Source organism: Eulemur rufifrons, chromosome 2, assembly GCF_041146395.1.
Source record: "Eulemur rufifrons isolate Redbay chromosome 2, OSU_ERuf_1, whole genome shotgun sequence".
Classification (NCBI taxonomy): domain Eukaryota; kingdom Metazoa; phylum Chordata; class Mammalia; order Primates; family Lemuridae; genus Eulemur; species Eulemur rufifrons.
The window spans coordinates 17,976,145-17,995,888 of NC_090984.1; the positions used below are offsets into that span (position 1 = coordinate 17,976,145).

The 19,744-nt window shown below is 60.1% G+C and overlaps 1 protein-coding gene across 6 annotated transcripts in view; it reads left to right on the forward strand.

Annotated features, from left to right (window-relative positions):
• The window catches only part of AP3D1 (adaptor related protein complex 3 subunit delta 1), a 38,209-nt gene that overhangs the window by 13,118 nt on the left and 5,347 nt on the right, over window positions 1-19,744 (forward strand). For 2 of the 6 annotated variants that reach the window (XM_069480849.1, XM_069480896.1), the window contains 21 exons: window positions 1,318-1,425; window positions 2,732-2,861; window positions 5,666-5,805; window positions 5,930-6,003; window positions 6,160-6,209; window positions 8,089-8,138; window positions 8,768-8,816; window positions 9,616-9,761; window positions 10,103-10,482; window positions 11,662-11,893; window positions 13,436-13,581; window positions 13,952-14,093; window positions 14,872-14,943; window positions 15,776-15,851; window positions 15,942-16,141; window positions 16,524-16,597; window positions 16,973-17,153; window positions 17,721-17,780; window positions 18,131-18,238; window positions 19,216-19,362; window positions 19,658-19,705. In XM_069480849.1, coding sequence (XP_069336950.1) covers window positions 1,318-1,425; window positions 2,732-2,861; window positions 5,666-5,805; window positions 5,930-6,003; window positions 6,160-6,209; window positions 8,089-8,138; window positions 8,768-8,816; window positions 9,616-9,761; window positions 10,103-10,482; window positions 11,662-11,893; window positions 13,436-13,581; window positions 13,952-14,093; window positions 14,872-14,943; window positions 15,776-15,851; window positions 15,942-16,141; window positions 16,524-16,597; window positions 16,973-17,153; window positions 17,721-17,780; window positions 18,131-18,238; window positions 19,216-19,362; window positions 19,658-19,705 — 2,613 coding nt within the window. Of the gene's footprint in view, window positions 1-1,317; window positions 1,426-2,731; window positions 2,862-5,665; window positions 5,806-5,929; window positions 6,004-6,159; window positions 6,210-8,088; window positions 8,139-8,767; window positions 8,817-9,615; window positions 9,762-10,102; window positions 10,483-11,661; window positions 11,894-13,435; window positions 13,582-13,951; window positions 14,094-14,871; window positions 14,944-15,775; window positions 15,852-15,941; window positions 16,142-16,523; window positions 16,598-16,972; window positions 17,175-17,720; window positions 17,781-18,100; window positions 18,239-19,215; window positions 19,363-19,657; window positions 19,706-19,744 lie in introns of all 6 variants that reach the window. The other 4 variants (XM_069480869.1, XM_069480859.1, XM_069480877.1 and 1 more) reach the window with 4 other exon arrangements.

Here is a 19,744-nt window from a genome sequence, read left to right on the forward strand (position 1 = left end):
ACACCTTCCTTTCTGAAACTTCCTATGGCAGCCTCCCAGGGTCCCTGCTCCCCTCCTCCCACCGTTTGGTGCATTGTGCTGCACTGTGGGTTCTGCTGCCGTCTCGCCCGTCAGCTGGGAGTGGAGTGGCTTTTAAAGCTAGTGTTGGCTAGGTGCGGTGGCTCACGCTTGTAATCCTAGCACTCTGGGAGACCGAGGCGGGAGGATGGCTCAAGGTCAGGAGTTCGAGACCAGCCTGAGCAAGAGTGAGACCCCCCATCTCTACTAAAAATAGAAAGAAATGATCTGGACAGTTAAAAATATATAAAAAAAAAATTAGCCGGGCATGGTGGCACATGCCTGTAGTCCCAGCTACTCAGGAGGCTGAGGCAGAAGGATTGCTTGAGCCCAGGACTTTGAGGTTGCTGTGAGCTAGGCTGACACCACAGTACTCTGGCCCAACAGAGCGAGACTCTGTCTCAAAAAAAACAACAAAACAAAAAACTAGTGTTTTCGTATTTGTGACCACAGAAGGCAGCTCTTAAAGTGTTTCTCAGCACACTCCTTACGAAAATCTCCCCAAGAGCAAGTTTGAGAGAGCAAGAGAATTTCCCCAGGTGTGCAGATCTGGTGCGTGGGCGTGGACCCGTGTTTGAGCCTTTGCTGTAGGGTTGAGCTAGTGGATCGCGCGTCTAGAGGAGGCTGTGGGGTGGCCGTCAGCTTCTCCTCGTGTCTCATGGTCCCAAGATGGAATTGTCCCCAGCCCGAAGCTTTTCCATGCTTTGAGAGGGACCCACAGGAGTTGTTCCTGGTCTCTTCCCTTGGTTGTTAGGAGGACAGGACCTGAAATGGTGGCAGTCTCTGGGGGTCCTGTCCTGTGGGGCTCCCTGCCTGCTCTGTGCCTGGGTGATGGTCAGCGGGCTGTGCACGGGGTGTCTGCAGTCTGGGAGCTGCCCTTCGGCCAGGGGTGGGCAGCCCTGACCGCAGCCCCGGGACGCAGGCCATACTCAGAGCCAGTGCAGCCTTCGCCCAGACGTGCAGTGGTCAATGAGCCTCTGTCCCGAGAGGCTAGGCTCTCAGAGACTGGGCTCTCGGGTGCAGCGTGTTCCCATCCTCCTCAGACCCTGTCTGTCCCCAGATGAGGCCTGGCTCCTCTCTTGGTGACAATGTCGAGTGGGCTATAGATCATTCCTGCTCATCCAGGGTCAGATCCAGAGCCCTCTGCAGCGGGGATGGGGGTACAACTGCACCCCGAGTGGGTGTACCCCCTTCTGGGACGTGCACGGTGATGCATAGCCACGGAACCCACCCGCTAAATCCCTTTCCCTCCCTTTCCAGGACCTGAGCAGCCCCAGCCAGTACGACACTGGCGTTGCACTGACTGGTCTGTCCTGTTTTGTCACCCCAGATCTTGCCAGAGACCTGGCAAATGACATCATGACGCTGGTGAGTTGCAAGCATGCCCAGGTTAAAATGTCACACCAAGGAAGCTTGGCCCTGCGGGAACGGGCCAGGTATGGGTGTGTGGCCTGGTGGGGTGGGAGCCGAGTCACTGTCACCCCCACCACCATCTGGTGGGCCAGGCCCTGGCAGGGACGTCGGTTCCTTGCTGAGGTGCGGGTGCTGGTGGTGGTCGTCTCAGTGTGGCCCTGTCTGGCCCTCTCCACCCCACATAGCTCACGGCTACCCAGCTGGCCTTAAAGCAAATGGCCAGGCCTGTCGTTCTCTCACAGGGGCCCCAGTGACCTTCTAGAACATGCAAGTCCTGAGAAATGGCAGCCTCAGGACATCTGTTGTGTGCCCAGCTCGTCCCCAGCTTAGCGGGACTCTTTTTCCCTTTCACTAACTAAACAGGGCCACACTGACGGGGGAAGGGGCTTGGCTTCTGCCTCAGGGTGCTGGCCCTGCGTGAGCAGTCCGTCTACCAGAAGACGCGTAGCTCTCGGCTGATGGCCTAGAGATTGTGGGCACAGCCTGCCCAGCTCTAGATTGGACCCTGTCTGTAGTCCAATTGGGGTCAGCAGTTTGTGGCCCAGGGCCACATCCATTACTTGCCCCCCGCCTGCCCCCCATGTGTGAACCAGGCACCTGGCCTGCCCCTTCCTCCCACGTTGTACACAGTGGCCACAGCAGAGCTGTGTGGTCCCTACAGAGGTCATCTGGCCTGCAGAGCCGAAACAGTAACTGGCCTTCATGGGCAGCGTGCTCCCCCAGACCAGAGCAGTTGAGAGCCCAGAGGAGGGGTGGATGTGGGCGCCCTGTCACAGTGGACTAGGGGCTCTGTCAGGGCCAAGCAGTGGAGAGGTGGGGCTCCCTAGGCCTGACAGGTGAGGAGGGGCTCACCAGGGACGAGAGGATGGTCTGGCAGCAAAGGAGGGCCCTTAGTGTTCTCAGGGTGGGCTGTGCTGCAGGGCTGCAGGCTCTGACCATGCAGATCAGGGCTCCCTGTGTGACTTTCCTTTGGGCCTCCTCCCTCCCTCCTGGGTCCAGGACTGCCGGGCCAGGACAGTCAGAGGCAGGAGGGCGACCTCCAGGGCCCAGGCGTGGGCACGGGCACAGGCAGGTTACCACTCCTCTGAGACGTTGCTCTGTGGTCCCTGGGTGGTGGGCAGTGTGGTGAGGTGTGTAGGCCATGGCCAGAGGGACTGGGGGCTCTTTCCTCTGGGCGGAGGTGATTAGACGCGGGTGGGGCGCAGGGCAGGGGTGAGGCGGGTGGAGGAGACTGGTGCAGATGCCCCCACTGTCTCGGCAGATGTCGCACACCAAGCCCTACATCCGGAAGAAGGCCGTGCTGATCATGTACAAGGTGTTCCTGAAGTACCCTGAGTCACTCCGCCCTGCCTTCCCCCGGCTCAAGGAGAAGCTGGAGGACCCCGACCCTGGTTGGTGGATTTGAGTTCAGGTTGGGTGGGGCACCCAGCCCCCCCGGGAGCTGCCACAGGGGCTGAAGGGAGGAGGTGGGAGGGCTTCCTGCCCATGGAACATGCCAGGCTTTCTTACCGTGGGGCAGCCTTGAGACGCAGTGGACAGAGTGGGGAGGCTCAGTGTGGGTGGCCTCAGGTTCCTCCTGGGCCCGGGGACAGTGCAGTCTAGTGCAGCACACTTGCAGCGAGGGTGAGGCGGCAGAGCCCTGGGGGGCATTCCCCGTGGCCGCAGCATCCCTGAGCCAGGGAGGTTGGGAGCCAGTCAGATGGCTCCCATGCCGCCAGGCCACCTTCTGCAGTGCAGGGGACAGCTATACTGCGCTGTCGGACACAGGGCCACCTCGAGCCTCACGGGGCTATTGAGCATTTGCAGCGTGGTAACTGAGAGATGCAGTTCCAGATTTTATTTCACTGAGGTTAATAACTGAGGTTTAAATAGTCACCTGTGGCCCTGGCATCTACTGGGCAGCGTAGCCCAAGATCACATGTGTTAGAGCCTCTGGCTTGCGGCAGGCACTTGGCAGGGGTCTGTGGAACCGAAGCCAGCCAGCAGGACTGTGCAGGCCCTGCCTTTGGGAGAGCAAACCTGACCTGTGCAGGAGCTGGGATCCAGGCCAGCTCCTCCCTGGGGCCCTGGCTCAGTCAGATCAGGACGGCTGGGCGGGTCCCAAGCTTTGCCCAATGGTGCCCTCCAGGCCAACGGCCGGGCAGATGTTTCCGGACGCTGTCCCTTCCCTGTGCAGAAACCCCCAGCCCTGTTTTCCTCCCTGACTTGACGGAGAGAGATGGAGCCAGAGGGCTGTTCTTCGAGGCTGTCCCAAGTGTGTGGTGACGCCTGTTTGTGCTCGCATTGCGCACCTTGCTGTGCAGCGTTGCGTCGCAGGGTCCTGCTGCTTTCCCATAACGCCATGAGCCCTCTGCCTTGGACCTGTTGCCTGGATGGTCTGGGCCTGGGCTGGTGTCCCCGTCCCCAGGAGGAGGTGGCAGAGCCTGTGCCACAAGCTGGGGTTCCTACAGCCTGGTGGGAGCTGCCACAGGCACCAGGACCTCCTCTCTGGTCGGTAGGGCTGTGGCGGGATTTTCAGAACTGAGAGTTTTGAAGTGTGGAAGGGGCAGGAGGCACACAGCTCCCGGGAGCATCCTCGGGTCTCCTGTTCTGCCTGCGGCCTCCGCCCAGTCCAAGTCTGTTCCTTCTCCTTGGTGAGCCGGGTTTTACGCCTGGGGCTCTCCTTCTGTCCACGGAGAGCTGCAGGCGGACCCGAAGGCTTATTTTTCCCCTCAGTTTTTTTTTTTTTGTTTGTTTGTTTTAATCACTAAAAGTTTTTAGTTTACCTTTTTGTTTTAAAATAATGTCAGATTTATAAAAAACTTGAAAAAAATAGTACAAAGAATTCCCATGTGCCCTTCACCCAACTTTCCAGAACTTTTTTTTTTTTTTTTTTGAGGCAGAGTCTCGCTCTGTTGCTCAGGCTAGAGTGCCGTGGCATCAGCCTAGCTCACAGCAACCTCCAACTCCTGGGCTCAAGCAATCCTCCTGCCTCAGCCTCCAGAGTAGCTGGGACTACAGGCTCCACCATGCCCAGCTAATTTGTTTCTATTTTTAGTAGAGATGGGGTCTCACTCTTGCTTAGGCCAGTCTTGAACTCCTGGCCTCAAGTGATCCTCCCGGGATTACAGGTGTGAGCCACCGAGTCTGGCCTCAGACAGAGTCTTTATCACACAGTACATTTGCTGCACTCACATCCCCTCTCTGGGCTGACCACGTTTCATTATCCAGTGCCTGGACCCTTTCTGATCAGAGTCCCTGGGTGTTTCTTTCGTGACTGTGACTTTTATAGAGAAGGGGTCAGTCGTCCTGCAGGATGTCTCTCAGTGGGTTGGTCTGCTGTTCCCTCCCGGTCAGACGGAGGAGCTGCGTCCCCAGTGTGTCTCCTCTGGGGACTGTCCCAGGGCTTGTGGGGCCGACGTGTCTTGTCTGTGTCGACGCCACTTGCACAGGCCAGTCTTTCCCTTTGTGATTCAGTGTCTTGTGGGGATACTCAGCAGCGTAGATGCTTGCTTCCCTGCTGACGTCGGCCTTTGTGGCCTGGCCTGAACCGGTTACAGCTCTGGTCCTGCCAGATGATGCTTCCCCCGTCTTCCTCCTCCTCCTCCTCCTCCTCCTCCTCCTCCTCTTTGTTTGTTGGGGTCCTAGGGCAGGAGGCGCTGTCCGTTCTGTCACTTGTCGGTTTACATCAGGATGGACTCGTAGGTACCTGTTTTATTCTATGGGCTGTATCCACACCTTCGTTGTCAGTATTTTTGTTCACATTGTCTCAGGTTGGCCATCGGGTGCCCTTTTGCATGGGTTCCAGTGCCCAGCTGCCATTTCCCCTTATTTCTTGAGCATCTCTTTGCTTTCTGGCACCACAAGATGCCAGGTTCATGTGTCCTTTCCCGGCCCTGGGGTCCATGTTTCTCCACGCAGCCCTGCTTCCTTCATTGTTGAAGATCTGGCACTGCATGTGCTCGAGGTGCTGGGGTTTTGTAGCCACTGGGCCCACCACTCAGCACACAGAGCTAGGAAGTGTGTGTGTGGGTGTGTCGACACTACCACTTGCCCACGCCATGTCAGCTGCCCTGGCTGGCCGTGTACGTGGTGACAGTCATGAGTTTGTTCCCATACCTGTGCTTCGAGGCCCATGCCGCAGGGTTCCCGTTGGTGAGTCCACCTGGTTGTGAGGATGCCCCTTCTTGCTGATGAGGACCCCCTTGCTCCCCAGGGGTTCAGTCGGCCGCTGTCAACGTCATCTGTGAGCTGGCCAGACGCAACCCCAAGAACTACCTGTCCCTCGCCCCACTGTTCTTCAAGCTGATGACGTCCTCCACCAACAACTGGGTCCTCATCAAGATCATCAAGCTGGCAAGTAGCACAGGATGTTTCCCCTCACGCTCACCTCTTCCCGGGTGCCTGGTCGGTATTGCTGTGGGCAGCCATTTCTGCCTCGACACCGTCCTGCGTGGTGACCGCCCCTCTCACCCTGCAGTTTGGTGCTCTGACGCCTCTGGAGCCGAGGTTGGGCAAGAAGCTGATTGAGCCTCTCACCAACCTCATCCACAGGTGAGCACGCACCCCCACATGTCCTCGCACCCTCGGGCAGCCAGAGGTCCGGGGCCAGAGCTGCTGGTGGCCTTGCCTGGCAGGCAGTGCAGGGGGCCGTCCCCTGCTCTGACACAACTCCTATCCTCATGCCACTTCTCTGCCCTCCCTCTGTAGCACGTCTGCCATGTCCCTTCTCTACGAGTGTGTGAACACTGTGATTGCAGGTGAGAGGTGACACGGGTCCTGTTCTGGAAGGGGCGGCTGTCCTCAGTGGGGGGAGAGGGGACAAGGTGCCCCCAAGCATCGCCCCTACTGGAATTGAGGTGGAAAGCCGGGTGGCAGGGCCTGCGACTGGCCGGGCTTCCTCGTGGTCATGCATCTCTGCCCAGCTCCCCACTGCCCTCCACGGTAGGTGTTGCTCAGGACTCTGGAGTAGCTCAGCCCCCAGCCACGTTCCAGAGTCATCTCGCATCTGCAGGTGGAGCTTGCCTGCCCGTCTCCCGCCTTCCAGAGCTGTCGGGTCCTGCTGTTCTGTGTCCACTGTCAGACCTACCAACAGCTGTTATTTTTGAAAATTCTTTAAAGCAACCTGAGGCACGTTGTTTCACCATAGATACTAAGCATTGGTGTCTACAACAAAATCAGTTTGTAAGGCGGAATCAGAAGCTGCCCCTCAGGCCTGGCCAGGCTGACAGTGTCCCCAGGGGTCGAGGACAGTCTCCTTAGAGCCAGTCTGTCTGTCTGGGTGCATTTGGCTGACGCACTTCCTTGTGGTTGGTAAATTAGGAGTTCTGGTCACCCTTTCAGCCAACACCATCGTTTTGTTGGAAAAGCAGGGTCTTGGCTCCTGGCAGGGCCGGCTGGCTGTTGGCTTCATGCGTTTCTCGTAAGCTGGTGTCAGAGCCGGGCTGCATGAGGTTTGGGGTCTCATTGCCTGCCTATACCTGCGGGGGGTATGGGGTGGGCATTTGTCCCTGGTCCAGCAGGTGCTGCTTATGGACCCATGAGGGGGCCTGACGTTCAGTGATTCATGAGAAGCCGGCCCAGGTCTGCTCTGTGACAGCTGTGTGGGCTGTGAGCGTCCCTGAAGCTCTGGGACAGTGGGAGGCAACCTTCATCAGGAAGGAGGGTGTGGTGGGGCAGGAGGATCAGAAGTGATGGGGTGGGAGAATTTTGGGGTGCAGGGAGAGGCAGTGGGTACAGGTGAGGTGTCTCCGGGGCCAGGCACATCGGGAGCAGTGGCTCTTGGGTGACAGTACCAAGAGTTGGCACGTGGGGTGTGGCCCCAACACCGTGTGCAGCCCAGGCTCCTGTGGAACTTGCCCTGGACAGGATGCTGTGTTCCCGACACCCTGGGGCTGTGATTGGACTCGGCCTTCCCAACTCCCTGGGGGCCTGGTGAGGGGCGGGGCGGAGGTACAGGCCTGGAGGCGCAGACATCCAGTTGGGTCCCAGACCTCCGGGTAGCTGGTAGCACAGGGGTGTGTAGGGCGGGCCCCCGGACTCAGCACACGGTCGTCCTGGCAGCCGTGGTTCATGATAGCAAAGGGACACAGCAGAGTGAGCAAAGGGGATGGGGCACGGGGTGAGCCGGGGAGGCCAGGCCCAGCTTCCAGAACCCTCTCCTCATGGAGTCACGCAGGACTCGCTCCACCCCCAGCAGCAAGCCGTGATGACATGTGTAGAGTGTTGTCCCCAGGGAAGCTCACAGTGACTCCACCTGGGTGTCTGTGGGGGCTGGTCATGTGGCCCCCTTGCCTGGCCTGTGCCGGGATTCCAGACTCAGAGGACAGCAGGGTCGGGCGCAGACCACGGTGTTTGCAGGGGCAGTTTAGGCCCAGCAGCCCCTGCTATCAGCGAGGTGGGGCTGGCCAGGTTCCCAGACGCCCCAAGGGAAGCCTTACCGGCGCCTTCTGAGGACACAGCCCCAACCCTGCGCTGTGGCTCTGTCCTGTGTGGGCACTGTTGGGAGGAGCAGTTCCACATGGTGGCGTTTCTGCCCTTACCCCATCCCCACACTGGGCGAGGGGCAGGAGCCACAGTGGACACTGGGGTGGTGCCATGGCCACGGCGTGGCGCTGACTGGGCGGCTGTCTGTTTCAGTGCTCATCTCGCTGTCTTCCGGCATGCCCAACCACAGCGCCAGCATCCAGGTACTCCCCGGGCTGCTGTGCTCCTCCTCGGGCTGGGAGTCCTTTACTCACTGGGTGTAGCCCGCAGAAGCCCCTGTCCCGCTGTCTGCCCTCTCTGTTCTGTGTGCCGTGTTGTGGGGTGTCTACGCCCACTGAGCTGTGCCCCTGGTGCTCCTATCTGAGCGCTCATGGTAGCCACCCAGGCTGTGTCTCTGGGTGTTATCCATGTTGGGGGACAGCCTTCCTCTGTCCCCAAGCTGCCTGGCCTGGAGGCCTTTGGAATGGTCGTTTCCTTGTTTCCATGTTGTTGGGTTCAAGTTTATTTTAGTTATGTGATTAATGTGTAAAATAAGTCCCTGGATCCCAGTCCCTCCCAGGAGGCATGCTGTGCAGTTGGATGTGTGTCCCCACGCAGTGTATTTGAGGAGGTGGCAACATCTGTCCTCGCTGATGCCTGCAGACTCACTGCTGTCCCCAGCGCAGCGGGGTCATGGTGTGGGCCCCAGACAGGCCGGCCCCCAGTGCCACTGTGAGGGCCCTGCCTGCTTCCCTCCCATCTGTGGGGCAGGCGGGTAGAGGGCTGGGGCCAGGGCCGGCTAGACAGCGCTGGTTTCCGAAGACGAGTCCAGCGTCATGTTCCTTCTTTCCAGCTCTGTGTTCAGAAGTTGAGGATACTGATAGAAGACTCCGATCAGAACTGTGAGTTGTTCTTCTGCTCCATTCTTTCATTTCCATTTCCTACGCCTTTGTGAGGTCAGGCCTCTTCCCTGCATGGGAGGAGAGCGTGCACAGTGTCAGCGATGCCCAGTCATCTTCCTCATAGACCCGGTGCTGGCAGAGCAACACGGGCTTCAGAGACAGCCCCGCCAGTACCCTGCGGCGCACTTGTGCCCGCTGCCCTCGTCCCATGTGGTGGGCAGCCCCTCTGTCCAGGCTGGAAGGTTTTGAGGAGGCTTGGTGTGTGCTGAGCTGTGCGCAGACAGCCAGGGCAGGGGTGTCGAGGAAGACCTGCCTGGTCCCAGGGGGGACATTGCGGGGAGGGGAACGCGTGGTAAAGCTTGTAAGCGGGATCGGGCAGGGGGACAGCTACACTGACACGTGCTCACTGAGCGTCTGGTCCGTGGTGTCCTGACATATAAGACTCTGCATCTCTGGGGGTGGGTATGGTCGATTGGTCAGTAGCACAGCACACAGCACTCCTGCCCTCGGGCACCTCTATCCTTGTGAGGGATTCCAGCTCAGGGCCACCCGCCTGGCACCTGGACCCACATGCGGGACTGTGTTTAGGGTGCTCATTGAAAGCCAGATTTCCTTTAGAGCAGGGCTGGGCACGCTGCCTCTATGAAGGCCCGGGCAATAAACAGAGCACTCTTCATCCTCCTCATCCTCCTTCGAGGCTTTGCTGTCTGAGGCAGAGACTGGCTCACGTGCTCTGTGCCCTGCCGTGGCGCCAGCACCTTCTCGTGTCCGGGCTAATCGCCTCCTGCCATCTCTGCAGTGAAGTATCTGGGGCTGTTGGCCATGTCCAAGATCCTGAAAACACATCCCAAGTCCGTGCAGTCCCACAAGGACCTCATCCTGCAGTGTCTGGACGACAAGGATGAGTCCATCCGGCTGCGGGCCCTGGACCTGCTATATGGAATGGTGCGTGCCCGCCCGGCTTCCCCACCACGCCTTAGCGCTTTGAGGGACTTTAACCCTTGGGTATCAGAGCCCTGAGGAGCACGTGGGTGTCAGGAGACCCTCAGGTTCAGGGTCAGCAGCGTGTGGGGGCTGGGCACTGGGGACCAGGTCTGACCTCTGCTCCAAGGGCGCATCTGGACTCGGGGGCTGGCGCCAGGCCCTCCTGAGTGACCGTGGGGGCCGTGTGCTCCTCATCCAACTGTCACAGGGACGCGCAGCCTCCCTGGCGTAGACCTGGACACGCAGGTCCACCCGTGAACCATGGATTCAGAGTTTGGCTTCCCTTACCTGTCCCGCCCCAGGTGTCCAAGAAGAACCTGATGGAGATTGTCAAGAAGCTGATGACCCACGTGGACAAGGCCGAGGGTACCACCTACCGCGACGAGCTCCTCACCAAGATCATCGACATCTGCAGCCAGTCCAACTACCAGCACATCACCAACTTTGAGTGGTACATCAGCATCCTGGTAGAGCTCACCCGGCTGGAGGGCACCCGCCACGGCCACCTCATTGCTGCGCAGATGCTGGACGTGGCCATCCGCGTGAAGGCCATCCGCAAGTTTGCCGTGTCCCAGATGTCCACGCTGCTCGACAATGCCCACCTGGTGGCCAGTAGCACCCAGCGGAACGGGATCTGCGAGGTGCTCTACGCTGCCACCTGGATCTGCGGGGAGTTCTCGGAGTGAGTGGGTGTGGGGACAGGCTCAGCTGCCCCCCAGGCTCCCTGGCAGTGATGGGATGGAGGGACGAGGTGTGTCGGCTGACCTTCCGTGCAGCTGGGGTGCTGCGGCCCTTCCACTCTGCCCTGCTCTGGCTCTGTGGTGCCCACGAGACCATAGACCCCTGGGCCCTGGGACTAGGAGCTGGTGGGGTACACGGGGTCCCCTTTGCCCTGGGTAGCTGTGAAAGGGGGCTGGCCCCTGGCATATGTGAGGCTCAGGGGGGAGTCCTGGCTCTGCTCAGACACCTGGGAGGTGGGCAACAGTGAGATCTGCCCCCATGTCAGGCCTGCCCTGAAGACAGGAGCTCTGGAAGGCACTCCGCCCCAGCCTGCCTGCTGCCAGGTCCTTCTGGGGTTCCAAGGGTCTCAGTGCCAGGCTCTAGGTAGACGGTAGGGACTCCCTGGTCCAGGGGCGCACCGGCCCCAAGAGGATAATGGCAGCCACTGCTGAGCAGACTTGGTCCCTGAGCCCCTTGAAAGTGGGGTGTGTTGCTAAAGCCTCAGCTTAGGGGCTGTCGCACAGAAATCTGGATTCCTGATTTCTCCTGGAAAGGCCAAGATTTGCTGCTGTCCCCTGCCCTGCAGCCCAGGCCTGGCTCAGCAGGCGCTGCAGGGCGGCTGCCCCTCCATCCCATCATTGCCCCCCGCCAGCGTCTGAGCCTCTGCCTCTTCAGTGAAGACCGGCCTGTGTTCTGCAGATGAGCAGTTCTGTCATCCTCTCACTGGGAAAAGAGTTTACCATAAACATTTTTTTGATCACAAAAAATGCAGCAGCTCAAGTGTTGACCACACCACAGAGCCCTGGTCTCTCAGACTGCTCGGTCTTTTCCCCAAGTTTCTTCCTCCTCTTCTCCCTTCCGTCTCTCTGAAGCCAGCCCCTGGTGCTGGCAGGGCCTTCCTCCCGTGGTTCTCTGCCTTTGATCCATCTAGCTGCCCTGTGATGCTTATGTCTCTGTCATGTCTCTGTTACAGCCGTTATGGTCCCTGATACCTTCAAATCCCATCTCTCTGCCCGATCAGGGAATGAGGGACCCCCAGAGTCACCCCCTGTGTGACAATCCCAGGCCTCCGCTCCTCACCTTGTGAGGAGCTGCCGGGGTGGGTGTCTGCGGAGGCCTCACCCCGGCCTCCTATCCCCAGGCACCTGCAGGAGCCCCAGCACACACTGGAGGCCATGCTGCGGCCCAAAGTCACCACGCTGCCCGGCCACATCCAGGCCGTGTACGTGCAGAATGTCGTCAAGCTGTACGCATCCATCCTGCAGCAGAAGGAGCAGGCGGCGGAGACAGAGGCGGCCCAGGCAGTCACCCAGCTCATGATAGACCGGCTACCCCAGTTTGTGCAGAGTGCGGACCTGGAGGTGCAGGAACGGGTAAGGAAGGCCAGGTGTGCACGCTGGGCCCTGTGTTGGACCAGCTGTGGCTTCCGTCGGGGCCAATGACAGTGTCTGAACCTGGGGAGAGGCCTCAATGAGCCACCAGTTCTTTCTGCCCAGCGGTGGCCAGTTTGTGTGGTGCTTTTGTACCTTTCCCAATCCCTTGTCACGGTCCCTCCCCACCCCGGGCCTGGGGGTTCATCGGCCTTCGAGAGTGGCCTTAGGTGGCAGCAGGTTTCTGTGGGGTGCTGGGAGGGCGGGGACCCTGCTGGCCCATGTGGTGCACAGCAGGTGGCCACACAACTGGGTGGGAGCCTGGGCTTCCGGGGCCACGTGGCTGTGGCTCTGCCACCAGCCCAGACGGGCAGACACTGACGTCAAGGGCTGTGGCAGGAGAAAGAGGTGCTTTATTGCAGGGCACCCTGCAAGGAGAAGGGACCACTAACACTCAAGCCCCAGACTCCCTGATGTCTCACAGCCACGCTTTACAGGGGTGGGGACATTTCAGGCAGATGTGGCCCAAAAGGCATATCCTAAAGTCGGGGTGGGCACAGGTAGATCGGAGATTTTCGGATTAGTGGAAAGGAATGTTAACGTGGGTATGACAGGACCATCAGGGAATTTCATTTTTTTTTTCTAGTGTTTTTTGGTTTTTTTCCCTTTCTTAAATCTTTTTATACGTTTTCTTGTACTCACCAGGTAATTCTTTATCCCTCCCCCTCCGTCCTCCCCAGTTGTGAGCCTGCAGCATCCGTCTTAGCCCTCTGTGGACCCTTGAGTAGCTGGGGGATTTAGACCACAGGACTGTGCTCAGAGTTCAGTCCTCTGTTCCTCTCGTATCTGCATTTTCCATGCAGTGGGGGTTTCTGAAAAGCCTCTGAGAACATGTGTTAATAAGGTGCTGTTGAAGTGTCCGCAGGGACCAGAACTCCTGTGGCTCCGGCTGCTTGGAGGCCACAGTTCTCTCAGGTCACCCGTTCTCTTCTCAGGGCCAGCTGGGGCTGGAAACTTCCCCTGGGGGGCCCCAAGAGTGTCCTTTATTTCCACACTTGGGGGCCTAGTGCCCTGTGGGTGACATGGCTTCTCTGCGGACTAGGCCACACACCAGTGCCCGGCATCGCCCACCACGTCCGTGGTTTCCCTGTAATAGAGTCTGGCGTGTGACACTGGCTGAGGAGGTGCATGTGGGCCGTGGATCTGGACCCTGCACATGCTGGCGTTGGCAGGGCTGGCTGTGGCCTTGGCCTATGGTCTCTGTCCTCTGGGGGAGCCAGCACCAAGGCCCAGAGCCCCGAAGCAGCCCCTAAGGGGGGTGGCGCTACGGGTTTCTTGGGGTGCACACTCGGTGGGGGGGGATGTCTTCACATTAGGCGTGAAGTTCCCTCTGTCACACCCTTGTTGTCCTGATGGAGACCAAGACAGTGGCTCGTGGGCTGGGTCATGGCTGATGTGGTTCCAGTTGGGGTGTCTGAGCATTGTTGTCCCTGAGGGTGGCCAAGTGGCCGTCTCTGCTGTCTGTGACCCGCCTGTTTCCCTCAGGCGTCCTGCATCTTGCAGCTGGTCAAGCATGTGCAGAAGCTGCAGGCCAAGGCTGTGCCCGTGGCAGAGGAAGTGAGCGCCCTCTTTGCTGGGGAGCTGAACCCAGTGGCTCCTAAGGCCCAGAAGAAGGTTCCAGTCCCTGAAGGGTGAGCCTGCTGATGTCCCCAATGCCGGGAGGGACCATAGGCTGACTGCACCCAGGACCCACCGCTGGCCAGGAGGGTGTCGGGGGCGAGGGGCGCCCATCGGGCTGGCGACCCCCTTGTGTGGACTGACCTGGGCTCTGGCCAGTTCCTATAGGCCGTACATGGGCCTGGTGCTGTGCCCGGGGATTGGGTCTGTCCCAGCCCTTGCCACGAGCCTCTGAGGCAGTGTGGGCCCTGCCGTAACCTTGTGTCTGAAGGGGCAGGGCCAAACACAGTGACCCTGCTCGGGGTGGGCGCCCATGGTCATCTCGGTGCAGAACTCAGCTGGCCGGGGAGGCGGGGCGCTGTATGACTTCCCTGTCTGGCACAGCCTGGACCTGGATGCCTGGATCAACGAGCCACTCTCGGACAGTGAGTCTGAAGACGAGAAGCCCAAGGCCATGTTCCACGAGGAGGAGCAGCGGCAGGCCAAGCACCGGCTGCCTGAGGTGGACGAGGAAGAGCTGGCCCGGGTAAGGGCCGGGGGGGCGTGGCCTCCTCCTGTCCCTCTCCATCCCCGGGTTTCCCAGGCAGGCTCCCTGCGCCCGGAGCAGACACCTGACATCAGGTTGGGTCTTGTTGCCATGGGGAGCGGATTCTCCGAATTCTGGAGCCTCCCTGGGAGAACCCGTTAGCCTGACCTCCCCACAGACCTGTGGGAGCTCCGCTGGGCCTGGCCCTCTGGGGTGCTGCTGTCATGGCACGCTATAAACATGTGCAGTGTCTGCATGGCCCAAAAAGGGCAGAGACAGGGCAGCCCCTGGGTCCCACTGGAGGTGGCACCTGCCCGCATCTCTGCTCTGGCGTCAGCCTCTCACTTTCTGAAGTCATCAAGTGCTCCCTCGCCCTGCTCTCATGCATGGGGAGAGGGCAGCCCTCCCTCGAACTCTGCCTCCTGTCCTGGCCCCACAGTGGAGGATGCCCAGGGTGGTGCCAAGTCCTGTGCTCCTGTGCCCTGCTGGTGAGCCTTCGGGCAGCGAGACCCCAGGCAGGGCAGCCGACCTGACCTCTCTGAGCCCTGATCCCTGCGGTGGAGATGGGTGTCCCTGCCCCCTGGACCCTGAGCAGTGCCTTTTCTACAACACATGCTCTTTCCAGCCACGGGCTTCAGTTCCTTGTTAGTAAAAGGCCAACAGTGAAAATAAGAGATCCAGCTTCTCCCTCCCCAGGCTGGGGAGCCATTGGCGGGGCCCAGTCCCTGGGCATCCCTGTCCCAGCTTACCTGTGTTCACGGGAGTCCTGTCCCCGCAGCGTCGAGAGGCCCGGAAGCAGGAGCAGGCCAACAACCCGTTCTACATCAAAAGTTCTCCATCCCCGCAGAAGGTGAGGCGAGTTCCAGAGCACATGTCCGAGGGACAATGGTTGCTCAGCAGGTGCCCAGGGCTAAGTGTCCCCAGCCACCAGCAGCACTCGAGGACCTGTCTTCAGGGAGTGCCAAGTCGTAGGGCAGATCCACGTGGCGGAGGTGGCCACTGAGCACAGTAGCGTGTGGTGCTCAGCCGCTGCAGAGGGGGAAGGGAGGGATGGAGAGGGCTGCAGCGGGAACACAGGCTTCCACGCTAAGAGGGGGAGGAGTTCATGCCTCTCGACAGGAAGGTAGCACACGTGGGCATGTCCCTCGGTGTCTCTGGTATCTCAGCCCATCCTGCGTCTGCGTCCTCTGCCCAGCACCCACGGAGCACGTCCTGCTCGGCCTTTTAGGCCCCTGGGTCGTCCTTGGTGCTTCTCGGGCAGATCCTGGAAGTGGAGTTGGGGGTCATGTGGCTCGTTTCTTCACGCCCTTGGTGGTGCCGGGTGTTGTCCAACTGTCTGAACGTGTCCGTCCTGGCAGGCGTGACGTGTTGCTCCACTCTGGCTGAGAGGTTGCGTTGCTTTTCTAATCTGAACCAGAAAGATTCTGAGGGAAAAAACTGAAGAAAACTGCGCTGTTCCTGGTGCCACAGACCTGTGCTGTCTTCCTAGAACCACAACATTCACCCCCGTTGTTGAGAAAATGTGCAGCAGGGGCCGAGCTGTGCCCACAGGAGCTCTCGCAGCCCAGGGCCCTGGCACCTGGCGCCCATGGAGGCGTTGATACATTCTGGCCCCAGGCTTTGTGTTCCTGGGAGGCACACCCTACCCGGCGGCCAGTAACACCTCGCAATTGCCTTTGTAGCGCTACCAGGACTCGCCCGGCGTGGAGCACATCCCCGTGGTGCAGATCGACCTCTCTGTCCCGCTGAAGGTCCCAGGCAAGTGTCCACCGGCCCCACGGCTCCCAGGGCTGCTGCCATCCCCCCCGGGGCTCCAGGGCCCTGCGCTCAGCCCGCTGACACCCACAGGGCTGCCCCTGTCAGACCAGTACGTGCGGCTGGAGGAGGAGCGGAGGCACCGGCAGAGGCTGGAGAAGGACAAGCGCAGGAAGAAGCGCAGGGACAAGGAGAAGAAGGGCAAGCGCCGCCACGGCTCTCTGCCTACAGAGAGCGACGAGGACATTGCCCCTGCCCAGCAGGTGGACATTGTCACCGAGGAGATGCCTGAGGTCAGCTGGGGGCTTTTGCCATGGTGGCCTCGGGGGCTGGCCCTGGGAGATGTGTCTTTTCTGCACCTCCCGGTGGTTAAGCCTGTCCTGGCCAGGATCCTGGGGAGGGTCTCGCTGGCCGCGAGTGGACACGCCCCACATGCCGCCCCAAGAGGCCAGAAGCCCCTCCTTGCAGCTCCCAGGGCAGAAGCACATCTGCTACGTTTCTGGGGCCCAGCGGCCCTTGGCACGTGAGGATGATGAGCGGCATCCTCCCTATCGGGGCCATGTCACTGCCTACAGCCCTGGTTGTCTCCAGCAGTCCCACTGTGTCAGGGATAGGGGACCTCACCAGGCCACAGAGCAGGCTCCACAGACACCGAGTTCCCCTTTGTTCTCTCAGAATGCTCTGCCCAGTGACGAGGACGATAAAGACCCCAATGACCCCTACAGGGCCCTGGACATCGACCTGGATAAGTAAGGAAGGGTGCTGGTGGGCATCTGGTGTTGGGGTAGGGGGCTGCCATGCGGCCAGGCACAGACCAAGGGGCTCCCCCTCTGGGCTGGGCGCCAGGCTTGGGTGGGGCGACCAGGCAGGGACATGTGGGCTGGGCTCTCCCTGGGCAGTGGCTGGCAGCACTGCTTGACAGCCATTTTCTGACCAAGACCGACCCTGACCCAGCGTGGGTTCTGCGGTCTGAGGTCCTGGGACACTGGGGAGGGTGTGGCCATCAGGGTGCATCCATGGAGACTTCGGCAGGGACCCCAGTGGCCGGGGTAGACCCGGCTGTGGGGCTGGGTGGCAGGCATGGGCCGCGCTCTCTCCTGACCTCCGGCCCCTCCCCTCACAAGGCCCCTGGCTGACAGCGAGAAGCTGCCAGTCCAGAAACACAGGAACGCTGAGAACTCCAAGTCCCCCGAAAAAGAAGATGTTCCCGTGGTAGAAAAAAAGAGCAAGAAACCAAAAAAAAAAGAGAAGAAGCACAAAGAAAAGGAGAGAGAGAAAGAGAAGAAGAAGGAGAAGGAGAGGAAGGTGAGGTCGGCACCCAGGCCGGTCCCTGTCCCTGTCCTTGCCCTGGAGCTGGGCGTCAGGGACAACGGCGAGTACACGGGACACGGTGACTCCGAACCCAGGCAGGGGGCTGTCCATGAGCTCGCGTTTAGGGGCCCCATGAGGACCAGATCATCCCTGAGCGAACGAGTCCTCCGTGGCACTGGTCAGCCCTGCAAGGAGGGGAAGCCACTCTCGCGCAGCCGCAGAACCTTTTCCTCAGTGTCCACATAATGCCACACAGGAATGAACTGGGTTTTTTAAAGAAGTGCATCCGTACGGCCTGTTCTGCGCTAACAGGAGTGTGGGCTGTTGCAGCTGTAGATTGCAGGAACAGCGCACACCCACGTCCCGATCGGTTTGTGGGCGTTGCTTTAGCAGTGTAGCCAGAGTCAGCCTTGGACACTTAGTGTGTCCTCAGCTCCTTGACTGGAAGGTTCTGCAAATCCCACTTGGCCCAGAGCCCTGGTGGGAGCAGTGAGGGAGGGTGGGGCCGCCCTGGGCCCGGCCGCGTCCTGAGCTCTCCCCGCTGTCCTGCTATGGTTTCAGGGCGAGGACTTAGACTTCTGGCTGTCTACCACCCCACCGCCTGCCGCGGTCCCATCCACGGTAAGAGCCTGGCGGGTACTGACCTGTCTTGCAGAGGTCACATCAGGTCCCCAGCTCTGAGGTCTCCCCTGGCGGGCCTTGTGCCTCCCTGTCAGCACCTGTCTGCCAGCAGGGCTGGAGGGTTCGTGTCCTGTGCTGGGCAAGGTGCGAACTGGAAGGGGAACCCCACCAGGCCTCGGCACCCGCAGGCTCTGTCACTTCTCTGCTACTCATAGGGGACCCCAGCCTCTCAGGGAGTGAGGGCACAGGACTCACAGGGGTGCCCGGGTCCCTTTCTCCTCACTGAGGGCTGAGGGTGGGCACAGGACCCTCGCTGGCAGCCGCGAGCCCCCCATCCTGGCTCCCTGCAGGACACGCTCAGTGTGAACACACACACTGACACTGCCCCCAAAGACGAGGTGGTGGAACCCAGGAGAGAGGCCCAGGATGAGGAGGATGAGGACCAAGATCAGGAGAAGGTGAGGCCCGGGGCAGGCGGCCTGCAGACGCCGGGTGGGGCGGATGGGCCTGAGCCTCTGGCCATGCGCACCGGGTGCCACCCACGTGGTGATGGGGCTGCCCCTGGATCCCACGGGAAGGACAGCCAAGCACCCACCTTCACCTCTGTGATCTCACACTGGTCTTTGGGGTGGTTATGGTTCTGTTTTCTCATAACAGCTTTTTGGGATATAATTCACAACCCATAGATTTCACTTTTCCTAAATGTGTGATTTAGTGCTTTTAAGATTTTCACAGAGTTGTGCAACCACTACCTCTAATTCCAGACATTCCATCATCCCAAAAGCACACCTGTCCTCATCAGCAGTCCCTCTGCATTCCTTCCCCCAGCCCCAGGAGACCACAAATCCATACCCCGTCTCCGTAGATCTGCCTGTTTGGGATATTTCATATAAATGGAGTTTCATACTGTGTGTCCTTCTGTGTCTGGCGTCTCTCACTGAGCACAATGTCCCCAAGGTCCCTCCACGCAGCATCCTGTGTCAGAGCCTAGTCCATTGTCACAGCTGAGTGGTACTCCAGTGTGTGGATGGACCATTCACCTATCAGTGGACACTTGGGCTGTTCCCACTCTTGGCTGTTGCGAATCGTGCTGCTGTGAACGTTCATGTACAAGCTTCTGTGTGGATGTGTTTTCTCTCTTGGGCGTGTCCCTGTGCATCATGTCTGGGGTTCTTGTTGTCCTTCCCCTGTGTGGCTCCCCCAGTGAGCAGTGGCTGCTCTCTGAGTCACAGCAGCTCCTGCCACTGCCAGGGAGTGAGGTCCTTGCTGCAGCTGGGTCTCCGTGGCCCTGGGGCACGGCCAGTCCTTCAATCACACCCTGGCATAGGTGACCCCACCCTCGTGCAGGGAGAGCACCGGGTGCTGCCAGGCCTTCTGAGAGCTGCAGTGGGTCCCTGTGGGGTGTCACTCACTGACCCCAGACTCCCCGCCCCAGAAACCTTCCAAGCATAAGAAGAAGCACAAGAAGGAGAAGGAGGAGCGGCCCAAGGACAAGAAGAGATCCAGGAAGAAGCTGCTGGGGAGCGAGGAGGCGCCTGGGGAGCCCGTGCAGAATGGCGCACTCGAGGAGGGGCCTCTCCCGGTGAGGGGTACTTCAGCGCCCAGCCCCTCCCGCAGAGGGCGGCCGGGGCTGGGGCTTCTCCGGTGCCTGTGCCTCATTCGGGGAAAGAACTGAGCTGATTCTAGACGGAGCCGAGATGCTGTTGGGGGCGGCGGGGCCTGGGGCTTGGTCAAACCCTGTGTTGGATTGGAGGCTGTGCTCTCGTGAGCCGGGGCTCCCAGCCTGGCACCCTCGCCCAGGGTTCCTGCAGTCCTGCAAGGAATGGAGCTTGTGGGTCCTTGTCACCCCAAGCTGAAATGTCTTTTCTTCTCCGCAGCCTATGTCCAGCTACTCCCTCCTGGCCGAAAATTCTTACATTAAAATGGTGAGTGCCGTGGGCGTTACTAGGGTCTGGGGTGGGGCA